Source organism: Girardinichthys multiradiatus, chromosome 2 (assembly GCF_021462225.1).
Source record: "Girardinichthys multiradiatus isolate DD_20200921_A chromosome 2, DD_fGirMul_XY1, whole genome shotgun sequence".
NCBI classification, from domain to species: domain Eukaryota; kingdom Metazoa; phylum Chordata; class Actinopteri; order Cyprinodontiformes; family Goodeidae; genus Girardinichthys; species Girardinichthys multiradiatus.
Genome location: NC_061795.1, coordinates 49,583,665 through 49,603,530, shown reverse-complemented (window position 1 = coordinate 49,603,530; position 19,866 = coordinate 49,583,665). Strand labels below are relative to the sequence as shown.

Sequence of the window (19,866 nt, the reverse complement as noted above, 5' to 3'; positions counted from 1 at the left end):
GTTGTTAGTTAAAAGTTAAAAAATATGCTTAAACAGAAGTCTTGCTTGTAGAGCAACTTAACTTTTTCTCCCCAGAGACAACACTGCAGACATCTAGACTGTCCAACATGTCCCAACTGCACAACTCTGACAAATTTCAAAAAAGATCACCAGATGTGCCTCAAGATGCAACATAAGGCCAGGGGGGAGGTCTCACAGACATTGCCCTCTCGAACATATTCCCCTCCCTGCTTTCATCTCCCCTCCTGTGTGCATACTGTGCCAGCAGACAGCTTCAGCGCTCAGCAGTTGATGCAAAGACAGCTGCTGCTTTTCCCTTCCTTCCCCTCCTTTTGAGATCCCTCCTTTCATTTCTTCCTAAGTACTACCTCTTTTCATCTGTCTGTACTTTCCCCTTTCTTTTCACCGCTCTATGATTCTGGTAGTCTGCACTTCTCTACAGTCGGATATAAAGGTAGGTCCAGCTGGACGGAGAGGGCTTGGGTAATCTCTGGCAGCACATGAGCACCCAAGATTCCTTACCTCTGCTGGAAAAAGGGAAAACAAGGGACGACTAATAAAACTTTGGAATAGGAGAAGGAAGATGAGATAAATGCATGAAAAGAAAGAGGAAGAAGTGTTCTAGAGCAAGTGACCTGAGCCAAGGTGCAGTATCTGATCATGCCTGCATGTTTGGTGCTGCTGCTGTCCCTGCTGGTCCTGTCCACAGGAAGTGATCCCAGAAAAATAAGGAAAAGAGGACTCAGCCATAAGGTAGGACAGCATTCTCCCCTTTAACATGTGTTCATAAATGTCATATGACTGCGTGGTTTGCATTGGAGCTGTTCAGAGAAGAAGTAGGTAAAAGCTCACTGAGCACCAGACACTGCAGGCTCTGTTACAGACGTGCTTCACACATCAGAACCGCTGCGTGGCAAAGGTGAAAAGACATCGAGATCACCTGAAACCTGAAGTTAAAAAAAAGGAAAACAAAGTAGATTATGTTACATATAATTTGGGAAATTATAAAAGTCAGCCTCTTTGTGTGGCTCTTCCAGCAATAAGTCTCTTTGGATCAGTTTCTATTAGCTTGCCTCATCTTCCCACTGGGATTTTTGCCGATTCTTCAAGGCTAACCTCACACAGCTCCAGTGACTTGTTGAAGATCTCAGTGAAGATGGAGGCTAGTTGGTGGTCACGCAGATGGGGCGACATTATCAAGTTTTCAGATTGTGAGGTCTTCTTTGTTTTCAGGCGCTGAAAGATCCTATTTAAATCTTCCTCTGAGACCTTTAGTACAGGCAGGGGGTCTGAAGGTAGGGGGTGGTTGGCGTATGGCAAGAATTTGTTTCCGAATGGGATGTGGAGGAGTTGGGTTGAGGTGTAAACTGCTGCTTTTCATACCTGCAGTAGAAGCCATTCAACTGGTTTGCCAGGTGAGGATTCTGCTCAGGGTTGGGGGAAGGTCTCCTGTAGGCAGTCAGGTTTTTCAAACCATTCCAAACAGCAAAAGGATCTCCATGTGAGAAGCTTTTCTTTAGCTTCTCACTGTAGCATCTTTGATCTCCTTGGTCTGTTTGTTCCTGGCCTGCTAATACAAGGCCAGGTCCACACTGCTGTGAGCGTCTTCCTTATCCCTGTGCAGCTGCCTCAGATGAGAAGTGAACCAAGGTTTATTGTTATTGTATGTGCAGAACGTCTTGGTCTGCACATACATGTCACAATTCACAACCAGATTAACTGTATTTACTAATTAAATTTTTATCTGTATTTTTATAATAGTTAGTTAGTAAAATAAGAACTATGTAAATTTCTGCTTCTGAGTTTTGATGAGTGTGGCTTGTGTCAAGCTGGAAAAAGCTACTAATTTTTTAGTTTCCATGTGAGTAACTAAAAATTAGAGAGAGAGAGAGACTGTGTGTGTGTGTGTGTGTGTGTGTGTGTGTGTGTGTGTGTGTGTGTGTGTGTGTGTGTGTGTATGTGTGCGTGTGTGTGTGTGTGTGTGTGCATGTGTGTGTGTGTGTGCGTGTGTGTGTGTGTGTGTAGTGGATTATTAGGGTAGGAGCCAAACTTGCCAACAAGGCCCCTGCTTGTTAGCTGAGCTCAGTGTAGCTGATTGATCATCTCTAATAGGCTCTCACTACCTTCTCTCTTCTCCTCTTTCTTCTCCTTTTCACAACCTTTTAGTCCTCAATGTTCTCACTTTTTGACTTGTTTATGCCCTCATTGGCCTAGAAAACAGAAAAGTTACTCGATCATTCTCTGAACTCTGCTCTTTTTCCTCCCCTTTCACTATCTCAACCCTCATTTTCTCCCTCTTCGTCTCTCCTGCTGCTTTCAGAATTGACCCAAAAGTCTTGCTAGTCTCTTCTTCCAGAGAGCTGTAATTGGACCGTGCTGAGACGGATGTGAAGAAGGAGTTTGGCTTTGTACTTTAAATCTTTTCATCTGTGATGTTTCAGTATGTTTTCCCACACATATTTACTCCCTCTATCTCGTGCAGCAAAACCAGCCATGTGTAGAAAGACAAATGATAAAAGATTTTCCATAAAAGTGTGCTTTGAAAGAAAAATGACTGATTGTAGCAAACCAAAGACCACCAACCAGTTCCGGTCCTGTTTGCCTTTCTTGGTACATTAGCCCCCAACTATACTAAACAGAACTTTAGCCAGATTTAGTTTTTATTATCACAGTAAATTCAATCAATAAGAACTTCTGTGGACAAAAGTAATTTTACAAACAGGTTGAAGAAACTAATCTGTTCATAATTTTTTCTCATGATTTAAACGTTGCCATCTTAATCTTAAAATGTGTGGGGACATTTCACTGTGGAAATGGAAAACTAGTTTTCAGATTTACAAAACTTGTCCTAATAAAACTTTGCGGAAAAACTTTGTCAAAAAGCAATTTTTCGAGCAATTTCTTATGTTTCTGGTTTCAAGTTGTCAAAGAGTTGTTTGAAAAACCCAGTGACATGCAGAAAAACCTGGGTTGTTTTAAACTAAATCAAACCTTTTTAACTATGAGTGTTGACCTTGAGCAAGACTTACCCTCATCTGTTCAAATGTGTTTTCTGTTCCTTTTTCAGCAATCACTTTCTTCATGTAATGTGTAAACTTGCAAATGAGGAACATATCAGTATTTGTCACTGAAACACATTTTATTAAAACCTTTTTCATCTTTTCACCAAGCAGGACTCAGTCAGAATTTACTGGCTGCACGTGTCATGAAGACGGTAGCAGAGAACTTATATTAGTTGAAAAAATTGAGTTGGTTTTAAAGTTCATCGAGCTGCTTGGGGCTTCAGGAAGGCTGTGGCAGAAAAATTATAAATGTACGTTTTGTAAAACAACATTTCAGGATTATTTAAGATCGCTACAGAAATGTTACTCTCATGGGATCAAGAACGCAGGGCTCGTTTATGATTACATGGTTTATAAGGCTGTGTATTGAAACCAAGTCTAGAAGTGAAAACTGAAAATAAAAAGCTTTTTTATTATACTTTTAACTTATCATGATCTAGCAGCAGAGGTAAACGTTTCCCACTCACCAATACAGATCCCAACAAGCACAACCTGACTGTGAAATTTGATGCAGCCATTACATGGTCTTGCTGAGCGATCTGTCAGGGCATGCCACTTGAGAAAGTCTGATGCTAGCATCAGACTTTCTTTCTAACTTTAGTTTCTAAGGAGCTGACACCACCTGGTTTGAAGACCTACAGAGGCATAGAAACAGTTGTGCTTCCCTGTCTTTGTCTGACCAACTGTAAGTCTTGGCCTTGGGCTAACAGCACAGAGGGAAAACAGCTTGATTCTAACGAATAAATTATGCAGAATCAAATCGTCCAGAGCTATGTGGCCAACCAGGGATTTTATTTGCAGAGATGCACTGTCAGTCAACAATCCAGAATGATGTTCCTGTTTGTTGGCTGACTCAGCTCATGGTGCTTCTTTGATCTGATTGGTACAACTTGAAGGTTGATAGGAGGTTACAGACAGATGATCTAAAGCATGTTTGAAAGTTCTTGATATTTTCTCGAGTAGACTTCAGAAACATATATGTCCAAGCCAACCATCTGGCTAGCAGGGTAGGAGGGATACTTGAAGAAGAAATTAATTATGATGGATTCAGATGAGGGGGAAGTTGTACATCAACACTGTTTTCAGGTATTGTAAGAAAAACATTGTTGAGCTTTCTGATTGTATTGCAGAATTAAACAAGTTTACACAAAAATGTAAAGTGTATATCGGCAAAAAAAAAGATCTACGCCTTATGTGTGAATTGCCTTTTGCATTGTTTTAATAATCATTTTGTGTGTAACAGTGAATAAATTGCTGGTCCAGAGGAAATTTTTAACAGACTTTTAAAACTGAAGAAATGTTGCAGTGTGCCTCTTTTAAAGTAAAACATGATGACATCAGAGATGACTGAAGACTTTTGCACAGTGCTTATAGCAAATTAACTACCTCTCCTAAATAAACCAGATTTCCCCATGGAAGTTTTAGAAATAAAAGTAAGCAATTGGCTGAAGCTTGAATTCAGGGCCGTGTCACTGTATTACTGTGGCTCTGGTCATGGTCAACTTCCAGTGGAGCAGGTCGAGCCCAGTGTGAAGCAGCTGGGATCAGAGGTGAACTGCTCCCTCTAGGTCAGAGGTCAGTCTCCAGTGGATTAGTTCAAGTATCTTGGTGTCTTGTTCACAAGTGATGATCGGAAGGAGCAAAGGATGAATTGGCAGTTTGAAGCGGTAATGACTGTGTTGCGCTCTAATTTATCGGTCTACATCCTGAACCTTACATGTCATCATGAGAAATGGATTACCACCCAAAGAACAAGATCATGGGTACAAGCAGCTGAGATGAGCTTCCCAGAATCTGGGATCTATTGGTATTCCCCCTGCGACTACAGCTGAAACAAATAATCAATTTAATCGATTAAAATCGATCATTTAAATAGTTGTCAACTAATTTAGTCATCGATTAGTTGCTTTGTAATCACGTTTTGCCGCGTGCGGTCTATTTTTTAACACAATTTGTTACATTTGTGGCCAATGTGTGGCAGTAATGAGCCAACGAACGCTGCGATCTACCGTCAGAGCAGTAGAAGAAGAAATCAGCTAATATTTTGCATGACGGTCTACGCGCATGAATTTATACGCGGCACAAACGCATTTGCACTGAGCAAGATGGCGGAGCACGAAACGTTATGAAAGAAAAGGGGGACAAACGAGAAAACAGAAGAAAAACTAACACGAACAAAAAGACATCGAAAGTATGGGAGACCTTCACCCTAGATGCAGTAAAAAGATGAGTGACTTACAAAAACGGTCTGGCATGACGTCACTACATGAACATCTGAGACAAAGGAGTTGAAGCGAGAGAGGAAGAGCCAGCGCGGTAAAAAACATATACCTAATAAGAAACTAAACACGTTAAATACTGTTAATTAATTTAATTCATGTTAATTTAGTGTTGCAGATGTGGGTGCTGCTTTGTTAATGACAGTAACAGTAAATATAAAAACCGATTAATCGATTAATCATAAAAATAATCGACAGATTAGTCGATTATTAAAATAATCGTTGGTTGTAGCCCTACCAGCGACCAATCTCAGATAAATGGAGATGGACGGACATGTTTGGGACATCTGAGTCAGATGATAAACTGTAAGTCTGCTGGGGCAAAGCACTTCAGAATAGAACCAGTCACCATTCAGCACCTTCAGTTCACTGAAAATAAACCGGAACTTTCTTCATCATCAACACTTTGTTTAGTTTCCCTCCATTAAACGTCTCCCAGCTGCAGGTCATTTAAAAGAACTGAATCTTCTGTGAGTTTCAGAACCATGCAGCCCTGCACTGCCAGTATGTCCATATTTAAGAACTGCTTTATTCAAGCTGTGTAACTACCTGTTTTCTATCAGTATTTTGGCCTCCTGTTCATCATAACTTTTTTCTGAGTCTGGTTACCCTTCAGCCGTCCTTTGTCTCTGTCCATTTGCAAATCTGTCTTTTTCTCTAACTGGCGCAGGAGGAATTAGGTTTTGGGCATAAAGCTAATGTGGCTTTTATGACTTAGTGCTGGAGCTAAAGGGCTTCAGTTGACATAAATGTTATCATAAATTGATTTTCACCTTCTTGTTCAACGTGATCGAGTCTGAACTAAGAAGTCTACAGATTTTTCATTCTCAATTCTTTTCTTATTGTTCTATTGTAGGATGAGATGAATGAATGAATAAACACAGCTGGAGGCCTGTTTCCTGCTCTCATTATTATTATTTTGCATTAACTCTTCTTCAAAGGAAGCAGAAACGTCTTATCTGCTTAGAAGCACAAACGATCTGATCTGGAGCCAGTCAGGGCGTCTCTGGCACCTCCCTGCAAGCCCTACATAAACCCAAATACAAGAGTGCCGCAAAAAAAAGATGGAGTAACCAGAAATTAAGCTGCAGAGATCAAATGTTACAGAAAACATCATCCTACTGCTTTATAACACTAGACAATACAGAATCAAAGAAACAAGAAAAAGAAGCAACAGACGATGAGGGATATAGTGTTACAGACGGAGAGGAAAAACTGAACATCACACACAGTCCTGATGGATGGGCAACAATGTGAGCGCAGCCTGGCAGAACGGAGGGTAAGTAAACACTGAAACATCAGAGAGATGAGAGCCGGATTGTGAGATAAAGCTCAGGATTAAAGCATGGCCGCCTCTTTGGCATCCTGCAGCATAAAAGCACAAGGAGAGACATACCACCAATCTTCACAAAAAAAAAAAAAAAGTGTTTATAAGAGTAAAGAGTTAGTAGTTAGATGATGCTATCATTTCTGGAGCTTAAGGATCAGATGGACACTTCATGCAGTGTTGTAGACCCTGTATGTCTGCAAAAAACATACATAAACAGGAAGGGACCACTTGACCTTATTTCAGGAAGAACTTGCAGGAGAAATGGAGAATAGATCGGATGTGAGACAAGCAGAGAGGGTAGAGATCATTAAGTTATTATTCAATAAATGCAGACTTTACAGAACTCATTCATAGATCTCCTGAAACTGGGAGACCTTTCAGACCTTGGTGGTTTCCAGGGTTTAACACAGTTAGTGTGAATCTATTCAGTTCAGTGTTCTAAAAGAGGGACAGTGGTTCTTTTAACGCTTGACTAAAAAACAACCCAAATGTTGCCTATTGGTGCTACATTAACCAAGGTTAATGTTAAATAAATGTACACAATTTAATAAATAAAAATGTAGTTTCATGGAAGATTGATTTTTCTATCCCAGGTAATGATTCCTTCACCAGTTAAAAGTGAAAAGATTTAAATTACAAATTATTTATCATCAATCCAATGACTTACATCTTACATAATCAACAATTACAGTAATTAAAAATCCCACCAATTCCTATTTCAGAATTATTTATTAAGTAAAATGAAGCACAAACAAAATAAAATAAAGTTTCCAACATTAAAGCCACTGAGCCTTACAGGGGAAGGAATGTTTTCCAAAAAAGAAATCAAAGTTTAAGCTATTATCTAAGCTGTTTAAAGGTCTAACAATTCAAAACGATTATTTGGGGTCTTTCTGGAGTTTGAAGAAATGTTTTAAGGCCTGTTTTGGCTTCCACAATCCTTGGACATGTTAATTTTCCAGCCCCAGAAAACTGACCTAGAAGAAGAAGCAGAGCGCCTTACTGTGAACAGTATCGTTCTGTGACACCTCTCAACGATCCAGACTGGGTCTCTGGACCACTGTTTCTAAGCAAAATGTGAAATCCGACATTAATCTTGAGCAGGGACAACCCGTGCTGTTAGGAATCAGAGGTGACTCAATGTCACGTGCTTTACACTACAATCAGTCATCCACCCATTCATCGCACGGCTGCCCTGGGGTAGACTGACAGAGGCGAGGCTGCCATACACCCAGACGTGATACAGAGTACGTCAGTGTTATGGAGGAAAACTAAACTCAGTTGGAACTTTGTACAAAAGTTAAAACCAAAAAGTGACCAATGCATCACAACATCCAACAATATCCTAAAGAGGAAAGGTCAGAATGCATTTATTAGTGGCATCAGGCCAACACGCTTCCCTGTTTGCTGTTCACAACCCAATACGTCCCCCCCGTTCAGGTTCACTAATGAGAGGAGGAATGTTGGCTGAATTACATTTCATATCTGGATCGTCTTTTATAAGAAAACACTTTTCTCTCTGAGCTTTTTATCTGCATTCAAAAACACATCACTGTTATTTTAAAAAGAAGACACTTGACTGACTGCCTTTGTGAAGAAAAAAGCTGTTCTGGCTAAATATGTAAAGTCTGTGTCTGATGGTCTGATGGCACTGTTTAAATGTGTGGGTATCAATTATTTTAGCTTGATGCCCTTGGAAGATCTTTGCTCACCTTGTAAGATTTTTTCACACAACTTTCCAGTAATATGAGGCTCTGGGATAAACTTTTACAAGCTGTGACTAGGCCACAATTTGGTCCTCCCATTGTTCCTTAAAGGAATCTGATCATGGAAAGCTCACAGCTGCCAGACTAAATTAAACCCACATTAGAGTTTGTGAGCCCACTATCAGACCAAGCTGTTTCTCTTCTCTTTGTGATTACTTTGGGATAGCAGTCAGTTAGCCAGCCAAATAAACAGTACATTTTAATGATGGTCTGTAGCCCACAGATCAATTATATAATTACAAATCTTGCATAAAAAAAAAACAAGTTTCTCTCTGTGTGTTTCAATGGAGTTGCTGCATTCATAGTTTCAGAGAAATGTATCTCCGTGCCTGAAACAATGTGCGGTTTCAGGAGGAGTTTATTTGTAACTAAGCTTCTTTTTTAGCTTGTTCACATCATATCTTTAACCCTTTTAACTTTCTCCTATTTTCTCACAGTACAATCACAAGCTTCAAAGTATTTTATGAGATGTAAGGGGAATAATATGCTTTAATGTATAACAGGTTTGTAGCTTCATCCATCTTCCCATCAACTCAGTTTTTCTCCTTACATAAAGTTTTGCCCCAGAGCCCTTTCTTCCACATGTTTACTGTGTCCCCTACATTAGTGCTCCCTGGTTCTGAGGGCTACTTTCCAAAATGTTTAGGTGCTTCCCCTGCTGCCACCCCGACTTAAATGAAAGGGTGATAAACAAGCTAGTTGGTGGCATGCAATCGAGGTAATGCAACTTTTCAATAAGGTGTGCAGCAGCAGAAGCACATCTAAAATATGCAGGACATTGGGCCCTGGGGACTAGGGTTGGGGGCCACTGTCCCACATGACTTGTGACAAACTGCAACCAGGACTTCTTGTGGTTTTCTGTCAGTGATGGTTTTCATCTTGTTTCTCTTCCATTAATGGGGACATAATGGATTAAATCCATTAAATCCACTTTTTTAGCTCTGAAACATATTTTTTTAGTGTATCGGGTGTCTCTGAACGTCTAGAAAATTTTAATTTAGTCACTCCAGATCCTGCAGTGATATATTTAAATGCTTTTTGGGTCAAATTTGGTCAGTCTGTTCAGATTTTCCTATTTTCAATTATGTTTTGTTCTTTATTACATCACAGTATTTTCTGTGGAACTTCTAAAGATGGTCATGGACTTCCGGCTAACCAATCCAGCGAATCCACCATTTTGTTCTCGCAGTACTTGTAGTTCAAATTAAAAGATGCCGAAGCAGCAAGCGGGAAAATCTAAATGTTCAGTTGTTGCGTGTATTAACCCACACCAGTCATTACATCGTCCCCTAGGGTCAGAACCTCTTCAGAGTGCCTGGTTAAATTCTATTTTTCATGGAAACGTGCCAACATCAGTGGAGAAAGTCCTCGTTTGTGTGAAATACTTCAGGCAGGAGTGTTTCAGCAACCTGGGCCAGTATAACAGAGGATTAGCTGAAAGACTCCGTCTGTCTGAGGGATCAGTTCCTTCTGTCTATGGAAACAGCGGACAGAGCAAAGAGGTAAAATGACAGCAAGCTTGATTGTTGAGGTGTTGATAGAACTTACCGGCTGTTCCGCTGGTTCGTCATTTTCAATCTCTTCTTGCTCTGGGTCAGACTCTGGCTCGAATATGCAAGGTTGAATGGACAGCTCCTCTGTTGTTGACATCTTTAAATAGATTTTAGGTATAAAAAGCTTCTGCTACGCTAAATTATCGTTCCTCTACTATCAAACTACAAAAATGGCCAAACAGGGTTGAGTGGAAGGCTCGCAACCTGGAGGGGGGCAGGGTGTGCAGTACCTTATTTGCATTTAAATGGACAGCAGCAAAACGAGACGGTCAAAAACGAAGCTTAAATAAGTCAAATGAACGCCTGAGGAGCTACAGTGACAAATTCAAACCAAAGGCACTGCAATTCCACTTTATACAGACCAGATCTGAATGATTTAAATAGGAAAAGGAAGGATTTAAAAGCATGATGTGTCCCCTTTAAGATCAAATCTGTGAAGAGTACCACCAATGGTTGTCCTGCCAACAAATTCTTCCACCTGATCTTTGAATCTGTGCAGCTCCTACATAGTTACCCTGGGCCTCTTAGCTGCATTTCTGATTAATCATCAGTAATATCATCAATAATACCGGGCTGCTGCAGACACTACAAAACGCTCACTTATGCTATGGTGGCCAAGGAAGCAATTTTTCAATGCAATAATGCTAATAAAACTTGTAGCTAAAGGTTCTTCAGAACCATCCTTGAGAACCCTGCAATCTATACATTTATGCCTGTGTATCCGGCAATACATATTTTTTAAAATAGAACAATAAAACTCAGGTAAACTGGTTTTAAATTTGAAACATTCTCTGCTTTTTATTTATTTTTTTTCTTCTAATGTTTAGACAATTTTGTATTATACTTTCATTATCCTTAATTCAAACCTCTGAAATCCCAAAAAACCCCAAATCTTCCAAATCCCCAACACCTTATGTAGAATGATCGTAAACTTCAGCTCTTTACAGTCCGGAGCTCATCTGAAGTTGCTCATGTGTCTGATCACTTGTTGCTTTGGCTCCTTACTCAGACATCATCTGCTATTCCATCAGCTGTTTCTCACTAAGTCTCATCACAGTGAGACTTGTGATGAGAAATAAGAGACCAAAGCAAATATATATTTGATTTTGATATAATAAAGTAGGTTTAAAACTGAATTTAAGACCTAAATGCTAAAATGCGTGGCTCACTACATAGGTTTCAACACAAACCTCATTTTAAACACACACACAAATGAAAGTGTAAACGGCATAACTTCTAAAAATCAGATTATGGCCAAATTACATGTTTTGATCCCTCGGTCAAGTTCAAGAAGCAAGAGATAATTTGCTCATTTTGGTTTAACCCATACCAGTCATAATCATACACTCAGACAAACTCAGATTAAGTTTCTGCCATACTGAACTTTAGCAGGAAATGAAATGTTCCACCTCGTAACATAATGGAAGAGATTGACCTTTAAGTTAATGTGATCTGTTTTTGTTCACCAGAAAAGCCTTAATGTTTTTCCAAGCCTCCATTTGCAGAAAACTTTGTAACTATAAAGAACACTTCAAACAAACGTGACAAACATGATTTTTATATCTAACACGGTGTTTTAAGTTAATATAATTCAATTGAAAAATACTTTATTCATCCCAAAGGGAATTAAATAAAAAAGGTTAAGGGTTTCTTTCAACAGTGAAAGAAGTTTTTCGGTCGGTGTGGTTAAAGGTATGTGTTTACACAGTAACCGCTAATAAAGTCTGGGGGCTTAAAAAAATAAAATCATACGGCTTTATGCAAAAGCCACTAGAAGATCAGTTTTATTTTACAGTGTTTGCGTCTCTGAAGCATTTGTTCAGTGTATTCATAATTTATACATACTTACAATGCAATGAAATAGTATTTGCATCCTTACAGATTTCTTCTGTTACATTTCAAAGTTTCAGACCATCAAACAGATTTTGAACAGAAAAAGAGAACCTGGGACAAAATAAAAAGCTGTTTTCAAAGGATCGTTTTAGTTACTATGGTGGCTTAAAAAAATAAAATCATACGGCTTTACATCTTCCAAAATGTTACCCAAAGTTTAAGAATTAAAAGTAACATTAGTAGAAGCCCTACCTGAACCCCAACCCTACTGCTCCGCACAGCTACTACGTAGGCAAGCGTGTTGTCAATCAAAAATCAACATGAATAAGGGAGGCATGTTTTGTAGCAACTGCGGCTGCAGCTAGAGACGTCTCTCTGCAGTTGATCCATTTTCTCTCCATGTTCAGGTGATGGGTTGAACAGAACTCAGAGATGTTCATTGTTTGGGATGTTGTTTTAAAACCTAACCCTGCTTTAAACGTTTTCACAACGTTCTCCCTGAACTGTCTGCTGTGTTCCTTGGTCTTCATGATGCTGTTGTTCTCCGATGTTCTCCAACAAACCTTTTAAGGCACATCTGCAGTTAGACTCAGATTAAAATACACACAGCTGGACTCTGTTTGCTGACCAGGTGACCTCTAAAGACAGCTGGCTGCACTTGATTCTGTTTAGAGGTATAAGACTTAGGAAAGCTGAATATAGATCTTTTCAGAGTGATTTTCTCTTAAGTGTCAATATCATATTTTCCTTATCATTGGTTAGTCCCATAATTCCAATATAAACGAGTCCTGTCTGCAAAAACACACTTTCTCTATTTCTATTCAGCCATGATTTCGGTGGTGAGAATTTTTCACCAGGAAGGCACTTTAATCGCTCTAACCCAATATCATGTTTGTGCTACAGTACCATTTATTGTTCTGGGTTGCACATATGGATTTTATTAGACCAAAGTCCCTGGAACCACAGCTGCCTTTGACTGCACTTTTTTCCCCTCATGCTTTCTCATAAAATGTCTACATTCATAGACAAATTTCCAGAGTGATCAAATTTCCCTCTTACTCAGCTCCATGTTCTCCTGCTAAAATATTAAACCACTGCCTGTTGCTAAAGTTGAAAAATCATTTATTTCTCGCTAAAAGTTGAGTTTCTTGTCCTCTGGTCTAGTTTAATGATTAGAAGTTCATTAGAAAACAGTAAGGTTGTACAGTTCCTTGAAAATCATTCATATCCCGTAAATATTCTTATTTTGTACCGTTTCAGCCACAAGCTTCTAAATATGCTAATGTTGGTCTTTGCTTGGTTCAGTCTTTGCCATCAGTCACTATGCAGGCGTGTCTTTGCACAGTTTTCTTGTCTAGGTCAACAGTTCCCATCCAGACATGCTTACAACTAGTCTTCACTTTCAGTGTTATTACTCTGCTGTATTTGTCTGCCCTCTAGAGGTCATCCCAGCTGCTTCACACTCTGCTGCGAACCGCCACAGCGCATGCTGTAGGTCTTGGCTAGAGGGGGCCAGCAGGACCACGTCATCTGCAAAAAGAAGAGACGAAATCCACTGGTCCCCAAACCAGACCCCCTCCGGCCCTTGGCTGCGCTTAGAAATCCTGTCCATAAAAGTTATGAACCGGACCGGTGACAAAGGGCAGTCCTGCCGGAGTCCAACATGCACCGGGAACAGGTCCGACTTAGTGCCAGCAATGCGAACTAAACTCCTGCTCCGCTCGTACAGAGACCGGATGGCCCCTAATAAAGGGCCCCCGATTCCATACTCCGGGAGCACCCCCCACAGGGCATCACGAGGGACACAGTCAAATGCTTTCTCCAGGTCCACAAAACACATGTGGACAAACTCCCATGAACCCTCGAGTACCCTGTAGAGGGTATAGAGCTGATCCAGTGTTCCACGGCCGGGACGAAAACCACACTGCTCCTCCTGAAGCCGAGGTTCGACTATTGGCCAGATTCTCCACTCCAATACCCTGGCGTAGGCCTTACCAGGGAGGCTGAGGAGTGTGATCCCCCTGTAGTTGGAACACACCCTCCGGTCCCCCTTCTTATGTAGGGGGACCACCGCCACAGTCAGCCAATTCAAAGGCACTGTCCCCATCCGCCACGCAATGTTGAAGAGGCGTGTCAACCATGACAGCCCCACAACATCCAGAGATTTGAGGTACTCAGGGCGGATCTCATCCACCCCCGAAGCCTTGCCACCGCGTAGCTTTTTAACCACCTCGGTGACTTCAGCCTGGGTGATGAAAGTGTCTAACCCCGGGTCCCCAGCCTCTGTTTCCACCAGGGTATGCGTGATGGCAGGATTGAGGAGATCCTCGAAGTACTCCTTCCACCGCCCGATAATATCCTCAGTCGAGGTCAGCAGTCTCCCACCCCCACTATAAACAGTGTTGGCGAAGCACTGCTTCCCCCTCCTGAGGCACCGGACGGTTTGCCAGAATCGCTTGGAGGCCAACCGGTACTCCTTCTCCATGTCCTCACCAAACTCCTCCCAGGCCCAAGTTTTTGCCTCTGTCACAGCCCGGGCCGCAGCACGCTTGGCCTCACAGTACCCGTCAGCTGCCTCAGGAGTCCCACAAGCCAACCACAGCCGATAGGACTCCTTCTTCAGCTTGACAGCTTCCCTTACTGCCGGTGTCCAACACCGGGTTCGGGGATTGCCGCCGCGACAGGCACCGCAGACCTTACGGCCGCAGCTACAGGCAGCAGCATCGACAATAGATGCGGAGAACATGGTCCACTCGGACTCTATGTCTCCAACATCCCCCGGAATCTGGTCAAAGTTCTCCCGGAGGTGGGAGTTGAATACATGCCTGGCTTCCGCCAGACGTTCCCAGCAGACCCTCACTATGCGCTTGGGCCTGCCAAGTCTGTCCGGCTTTCTCCTCCTCCAGCGGATCCAACTCACCACCAGGTGGTGATCAGTGGACAGCTCAGCCCCTCTCTTCACCCGAGTGTCCAAAACATGCGGCTGAAGGTCTGATGATACGACAGAAAAATCGATCATCGACCTCCTGTCTAGAGTGTCCTGGTGCCAAGTGCACTGATGGACACCCTTATGTTTGAACATGGTGTTCGTTATGGACAATCCGTGACTAGCACAGAAGTCCAATAACTAGAGGTTTAAAGATAAAATGATCAGAAGTCTGTCACTCCCTGAAAATCAACACTGGAAGGAGGCTGAACCCTGGAAAGAGAGAGGGCTTTATCAAGGACAAAAGCAAGGTCTCAGTCCAACATTTATGTTTGTCTGTCTTTAAGGACTATGAGTACCCCAACCACCCTGAGTCCACACAGCACCAGAAGAACGACCGTTGTCCACCTCCACCTCAGATGCTGCCTGAGGGAGCTTGTGATGTTCCAGGCTGCCGCTCAGACTCAGAGTGTGAACACCACAATCGATGCTGTTACAACGGTTGCATCTACGCCTGCCTGGAGTCTGTTCAGCCTCCACCAGGTCAGCTGAGCCAACATCACCTTCATTTCTTCAACTGACATGTTGATGTTCTCAGTTGAAAGCTTAAGTTCAACCCGTTGGGATTTACAGTAGCAGCGCTAAAGTGTTGTTCATCTTGTGCAGTTCTGGACTGGCTGGTTCAGCCCAAACCTCGATGGTTAGGAGGAAACGGCTGGCTGCTAGACGGCCCTGAGGAGGTCCTGCAAGGTGGGTACACACATACTTGTTCAGTAAGATCAGCAGATACAAACACCACTAACTGCACCTGGAAACTAAGAAGACCAGAAAATGAGACATAATCATTATTGCTTTACTTTTGCTGTAAATCTAAACAGGAGATTCTCACATTTCAATAAACTGTTAACTACCTGTTAACAAAAATCAGCCAATCAGATGGCAGCAACTCAGTGCATTTAATTATCTAAACGTGGTGAAGAAGACTTGCTGAAGTTCAAAATGAGCATCAGAATGAGGAGGTAAGGAGATTTAGGTGACTTTGAACGTAGTGGGGTTGTTGGTCCCAGACAGGCTCATTTCTTGACTACTTAATTTAATGAATTGCCTGCTGTCTTTTCCCAGTGGTAAAAGTAAACGTATGGCAGTATAAATAAGTTACAATGCAAATAGAAACTTGTTTTGCATATCTTTCCATCAGCTGAAGCGTGTAGCACAACAGAGGATGGAGACGAGCCACTTCACTGTCCTACAGGCTACGAATGCCACATCATCACCCCAGGAAACCCTGCTGCTGGCATCCCGAACCGGGGACAGTGCATCAAGCAACAAGCCAACCCCGGTATGACTGTACAGTTCCCCTGATAATGTCAGGAACTGAAAATGCAATACACATACATTTTTGTTTATATATATGTATATATAAACATGTATATATACATATACATGTATATATACATACATGTATATGTATATACATATATATAAACACTAATATATATGCTCATGCCACAGCAAGATATTTGGCCTTGTCAGCCATGTTGTTGGATGCCAGATTTCTCCTTTTAGATGCATCTAAAAATAAACAAACTGGAGCAACCTGACAAATCCCCAGAGAGCAAACATCAACAAGTTAGGCTGATGTCGAGTGGCTGAAAATACTGAAAGAAATGTTACGCTAATGATTTAATGAAGAGTGCTCTTTTATAGCTAATTCTACTCCATAATGAGTTTTTGCTGTTTGCGTACAGATTCACGGGGTTTGAGGCATAAACATTTTAAGGACTACAAGGACTACTTGGGTAAGACAATTCACAAACTTCAACCAAATTTAAACTGAGAAATAAAGCCGACCCACTGTACAACTTCATTTTTCTGACAGGATCCAGTTCTAACAATGCAGTCGTCTACGAAAAACATCATCACAAGCACCTGGGATGAAGAGATGACCTTGAATTTTATCCCCTTTCAATCATCACATTACAGTTATGATCAACAACCAGGAAAGAAATGACAATTATTTGCCTTTGAAGCTGGTTTATCAAAGTCAAGTTGTGAACAGTGCTTCAAAATGCAACAAGAAAATGTATTTAAACACAGACTGTTCATCATCTGATCAAAGGTTGAAGACCATAGTTTAAAAAAGTCCAAATCTATAACATAAATCTGGTTTTCATATTTTCTGTCAGGCATTCACCCGCATCGACCCCCTGACGGCTAAAGAAAAAACACTTCCTGTCTTTGAACGAGTCAGTATTGTTAAGCAAGTTCTCTCCCAATGCGGCTGTGATGGAGCAGTAAGATGGACATTTTAAATTTCTTAAAAGGTCCTGACTGTTATGGGACAAAAACATCAAGTACCGAGCTGGAACATCCAACTGGTTGTCCCTACTCACACAGGCAGATCCTCGACCCAAATTAAGGTCCTCACTGATACTGAGGAGGCATCTGTGAGAGAAGAGCTTAAGAGGGGAAAAACATCTTCAAAGGCCACGTCTTCTCCCACACCACAAATCCCCCTATTTGGACTTTCCAGGGAGTATCAAACATTGGGGGTGGTGGAAGAAAATTTTATTCTCTGAGGAGAAAGTGAATATGAAAAGTCCTGATGGCTTTTCATACGTCACCGGCATAAGGAAGAGGTCCCACTGGAGAAGTCTTCTGCACAGAACAGTGAAGGAGACTTCATCATGATCTTGGAGGTCAGTTCACAACGGCCATCTGACAAAGGACTTCTTCCAGGAGAATAACGTCCCTCTATGAGACCCTTCTGCATTTTCTCCTGATCCTTCTGAAAATGTTTGGAGATGGATGCGAAGGAGGTTTACAAGAACAGGTTGTCTGTCATGAAGCCACCTTCACCACATGGAGCAACATTTCCACCCCCTAACCCCTGCATTAAGCATGTTTGAACATATTTTTGAAGTGATCAACTGGAACATTGGGTCTTCTCAGCACTGAGTTCTTTTTTGGGACTTTTAGTTCTGTTTTGGTTTTTTTGGGCCGTGGTCTGAAACCTTTGATCAGTTTAAAAACTAACGTATTAAGTTCTGCGTTTTAAAGCTCTTCTTTCAACCTTACTATTTTTATCAGTTTATTTAGAACATCATCTTCACCTGCTACTCCTTCCAGCTCCACTAGGATGTGCATCTGATGTACTGTTGCCTGTTATCCAACCAAACAAATGCTGAAGGAGTTTCCTCAGAGATCAACGAAAACGAAGGACCAAAGCTGTTAATAAAAATCTTTTTTGCTCTTTGCAACCTGGTTCCCCTCAACAACTCCTCAATCATTTCACAAACTAACGGGTCTGCAGAGAGAATCAGGACCATGTGGTGCTCCAACTCGTTCTCGAAGAAGCTCTGCTCAGAGTTCCTCCTCGTAAAGCTGTAGAAGGTTTTAAGAGCAGAGAGGGAACAAATCCAGCTGCAGGGGTCACATCTCTCCTCTAAACCCCCAAATGATCTCATAGTCAAACTAAAGAGAGTCATTAGCAGAATATTAGTATTATTATATAATTAGAATAAATACCATAGGAGTGTGGATTAGGACAGTTTTAAAGGCTGTATAGCAGTTTTAGATTTATGTCAGACATAAAATGTCAAATAAAACTCGAGTTTATTGTAAAAACCCAACATCATAAAGTATCAATTGTAAACATGCATTTATGAAAGTCTGAATATATAATAGTTTTGTTCTTGAAGAAGAAGAAGGTAGGTTAGCTTTAAATCAAGATCAGCAACAAATCTGATCAGGTATGTTTTTTCTAAAAAGGAGATAAAAACAAATTGTATTTATTAAGTTCATAAAACTGCTGACAATGAATGTTGTTGCATAGAAATGGTAATAGAGCAGATGGAGATTTTTCTTAAAGTTCTTTTTTTTAAATGAATGTGGACATTTCTTGTTTTTATTTTAAAGCGCCGCCAGCTTCATGCGTCTCTTTTCTCTGTTCAGATGGTTTTCTTGCTGCCTAACAGAAGAATAGGCTGAAAACAAATCAATGGTGAATGTTGTTCTCTGACTGGTGTTGCATTGATTTCCTGCTGAAATAAACCTAATTACTCAAACTAATGTTGTCTTTTTTATTGTCCTCAAAATAAGATTAAACCTATCATGGGTGCATCGGTTATGTAAGTCCAGTCTTTAATTGACGAAGTTTCTTGAAATTACCTCACCTGATATTTTTAAAGTGCAGATCTTGATATCATAGCGTAAGACTTCATAAAATAACTTTACTAGAACAAATTAAAAACTTTGACAACTCAGTGTTTCAGTAGAAATCAGCAGAAAATGTGCACTGTGTTGAGTTATTTCAGAAATGTCTCGCTGCTGTAGTCAGATACAGGGTACAGATATATGGGCAACACTGAAGAAAACAGTAGCTGTTACAAACTTGTGATTTATTAAAGTCACAGACTGTGCATGGTTGCATTTTAAACTGATTCACATGTGTAATAACCAGCCCAGACTTCAACCTGCGGATGAAAACAAACTATTTGTCTATTTGTGTTAAAAACAGATTATTTACAAGAATGTGGAAACCTGAGCAATAATAACAGGAATGTAAAGTTTCAGTTCTGTTGGAGGTTTCTTCCTGTTAAAAGGGAGTTTTTCCTCTCCACTGTTGCTACATGCATGCTCAGTATGAGAGATTGCTGCAAAGTCAACACCAGTGACTGTCCACTGTCTCTACATGCTCATCCAGGAGGAGTGAATGCTGCAAGTCTCTGACTGGATGCAATCTGCTGGGTTTCCTTAGATAGAAAAACTTTTTATCCAATTTGAATAAATAACTGAATCTGACTGAACAGTTCAATGATTACGATTAATTTGAATGTATGAACCTGACTGTTGTGAAGAACCTTGAGACGACATGTGTTGTGAATTGGTGCTATATAAATAAAACTGAATTGAATTGAATTAACGAACTTACTGGTTTTACTGGGAGCAGTGATTGTTAAATCTACAATATTACTCTTTTACCCTTTGACATGACTGTAGATATTTTCTCACTTTAAAGCGTAAAATCAAATCAACTTGTGTTTATAATAATGAGTAAAATGAATGAACAGGTGAACTGCTACTTGCTCAGCCAAACGCAGCAAGCAGCAGCAGCA

The 19,866-nt window shown here is 40.9% G+C and overlaps 1 protein-coding gene across 1 annotated transcript; it reads left to right on the top strand.

The window, feature by feature from the left end:
- The first annotated feature begins 252 nt into the window (after window positions 1-252).
- wfdc1 (WAP four-disulfide core domain 1) lies at window positions 253-18,816 on the top strand. Its single transcript, XM_047380734.1, has 6 exons — window positions 253-753; window positions 15,097-15,292; window positions 15,416-15,499; window positions 15,948-16,088; window positions 16,498-16,548; window positions 16,629-18,816. The coding sequence occupies exons 1-6, from the start codon at window positions 661-663 to the stop codon at window positions 16,685-16,687; spliced, it is 624 nt and encodes a 207-aa protein (XP_047236690.1). The 5' UTR covers window positions 253-660; the 3' UTR covers window positions 16,688-18,816.
- Window positions 18,817-19,866: the final 1,050 nt, after the last annotated feature.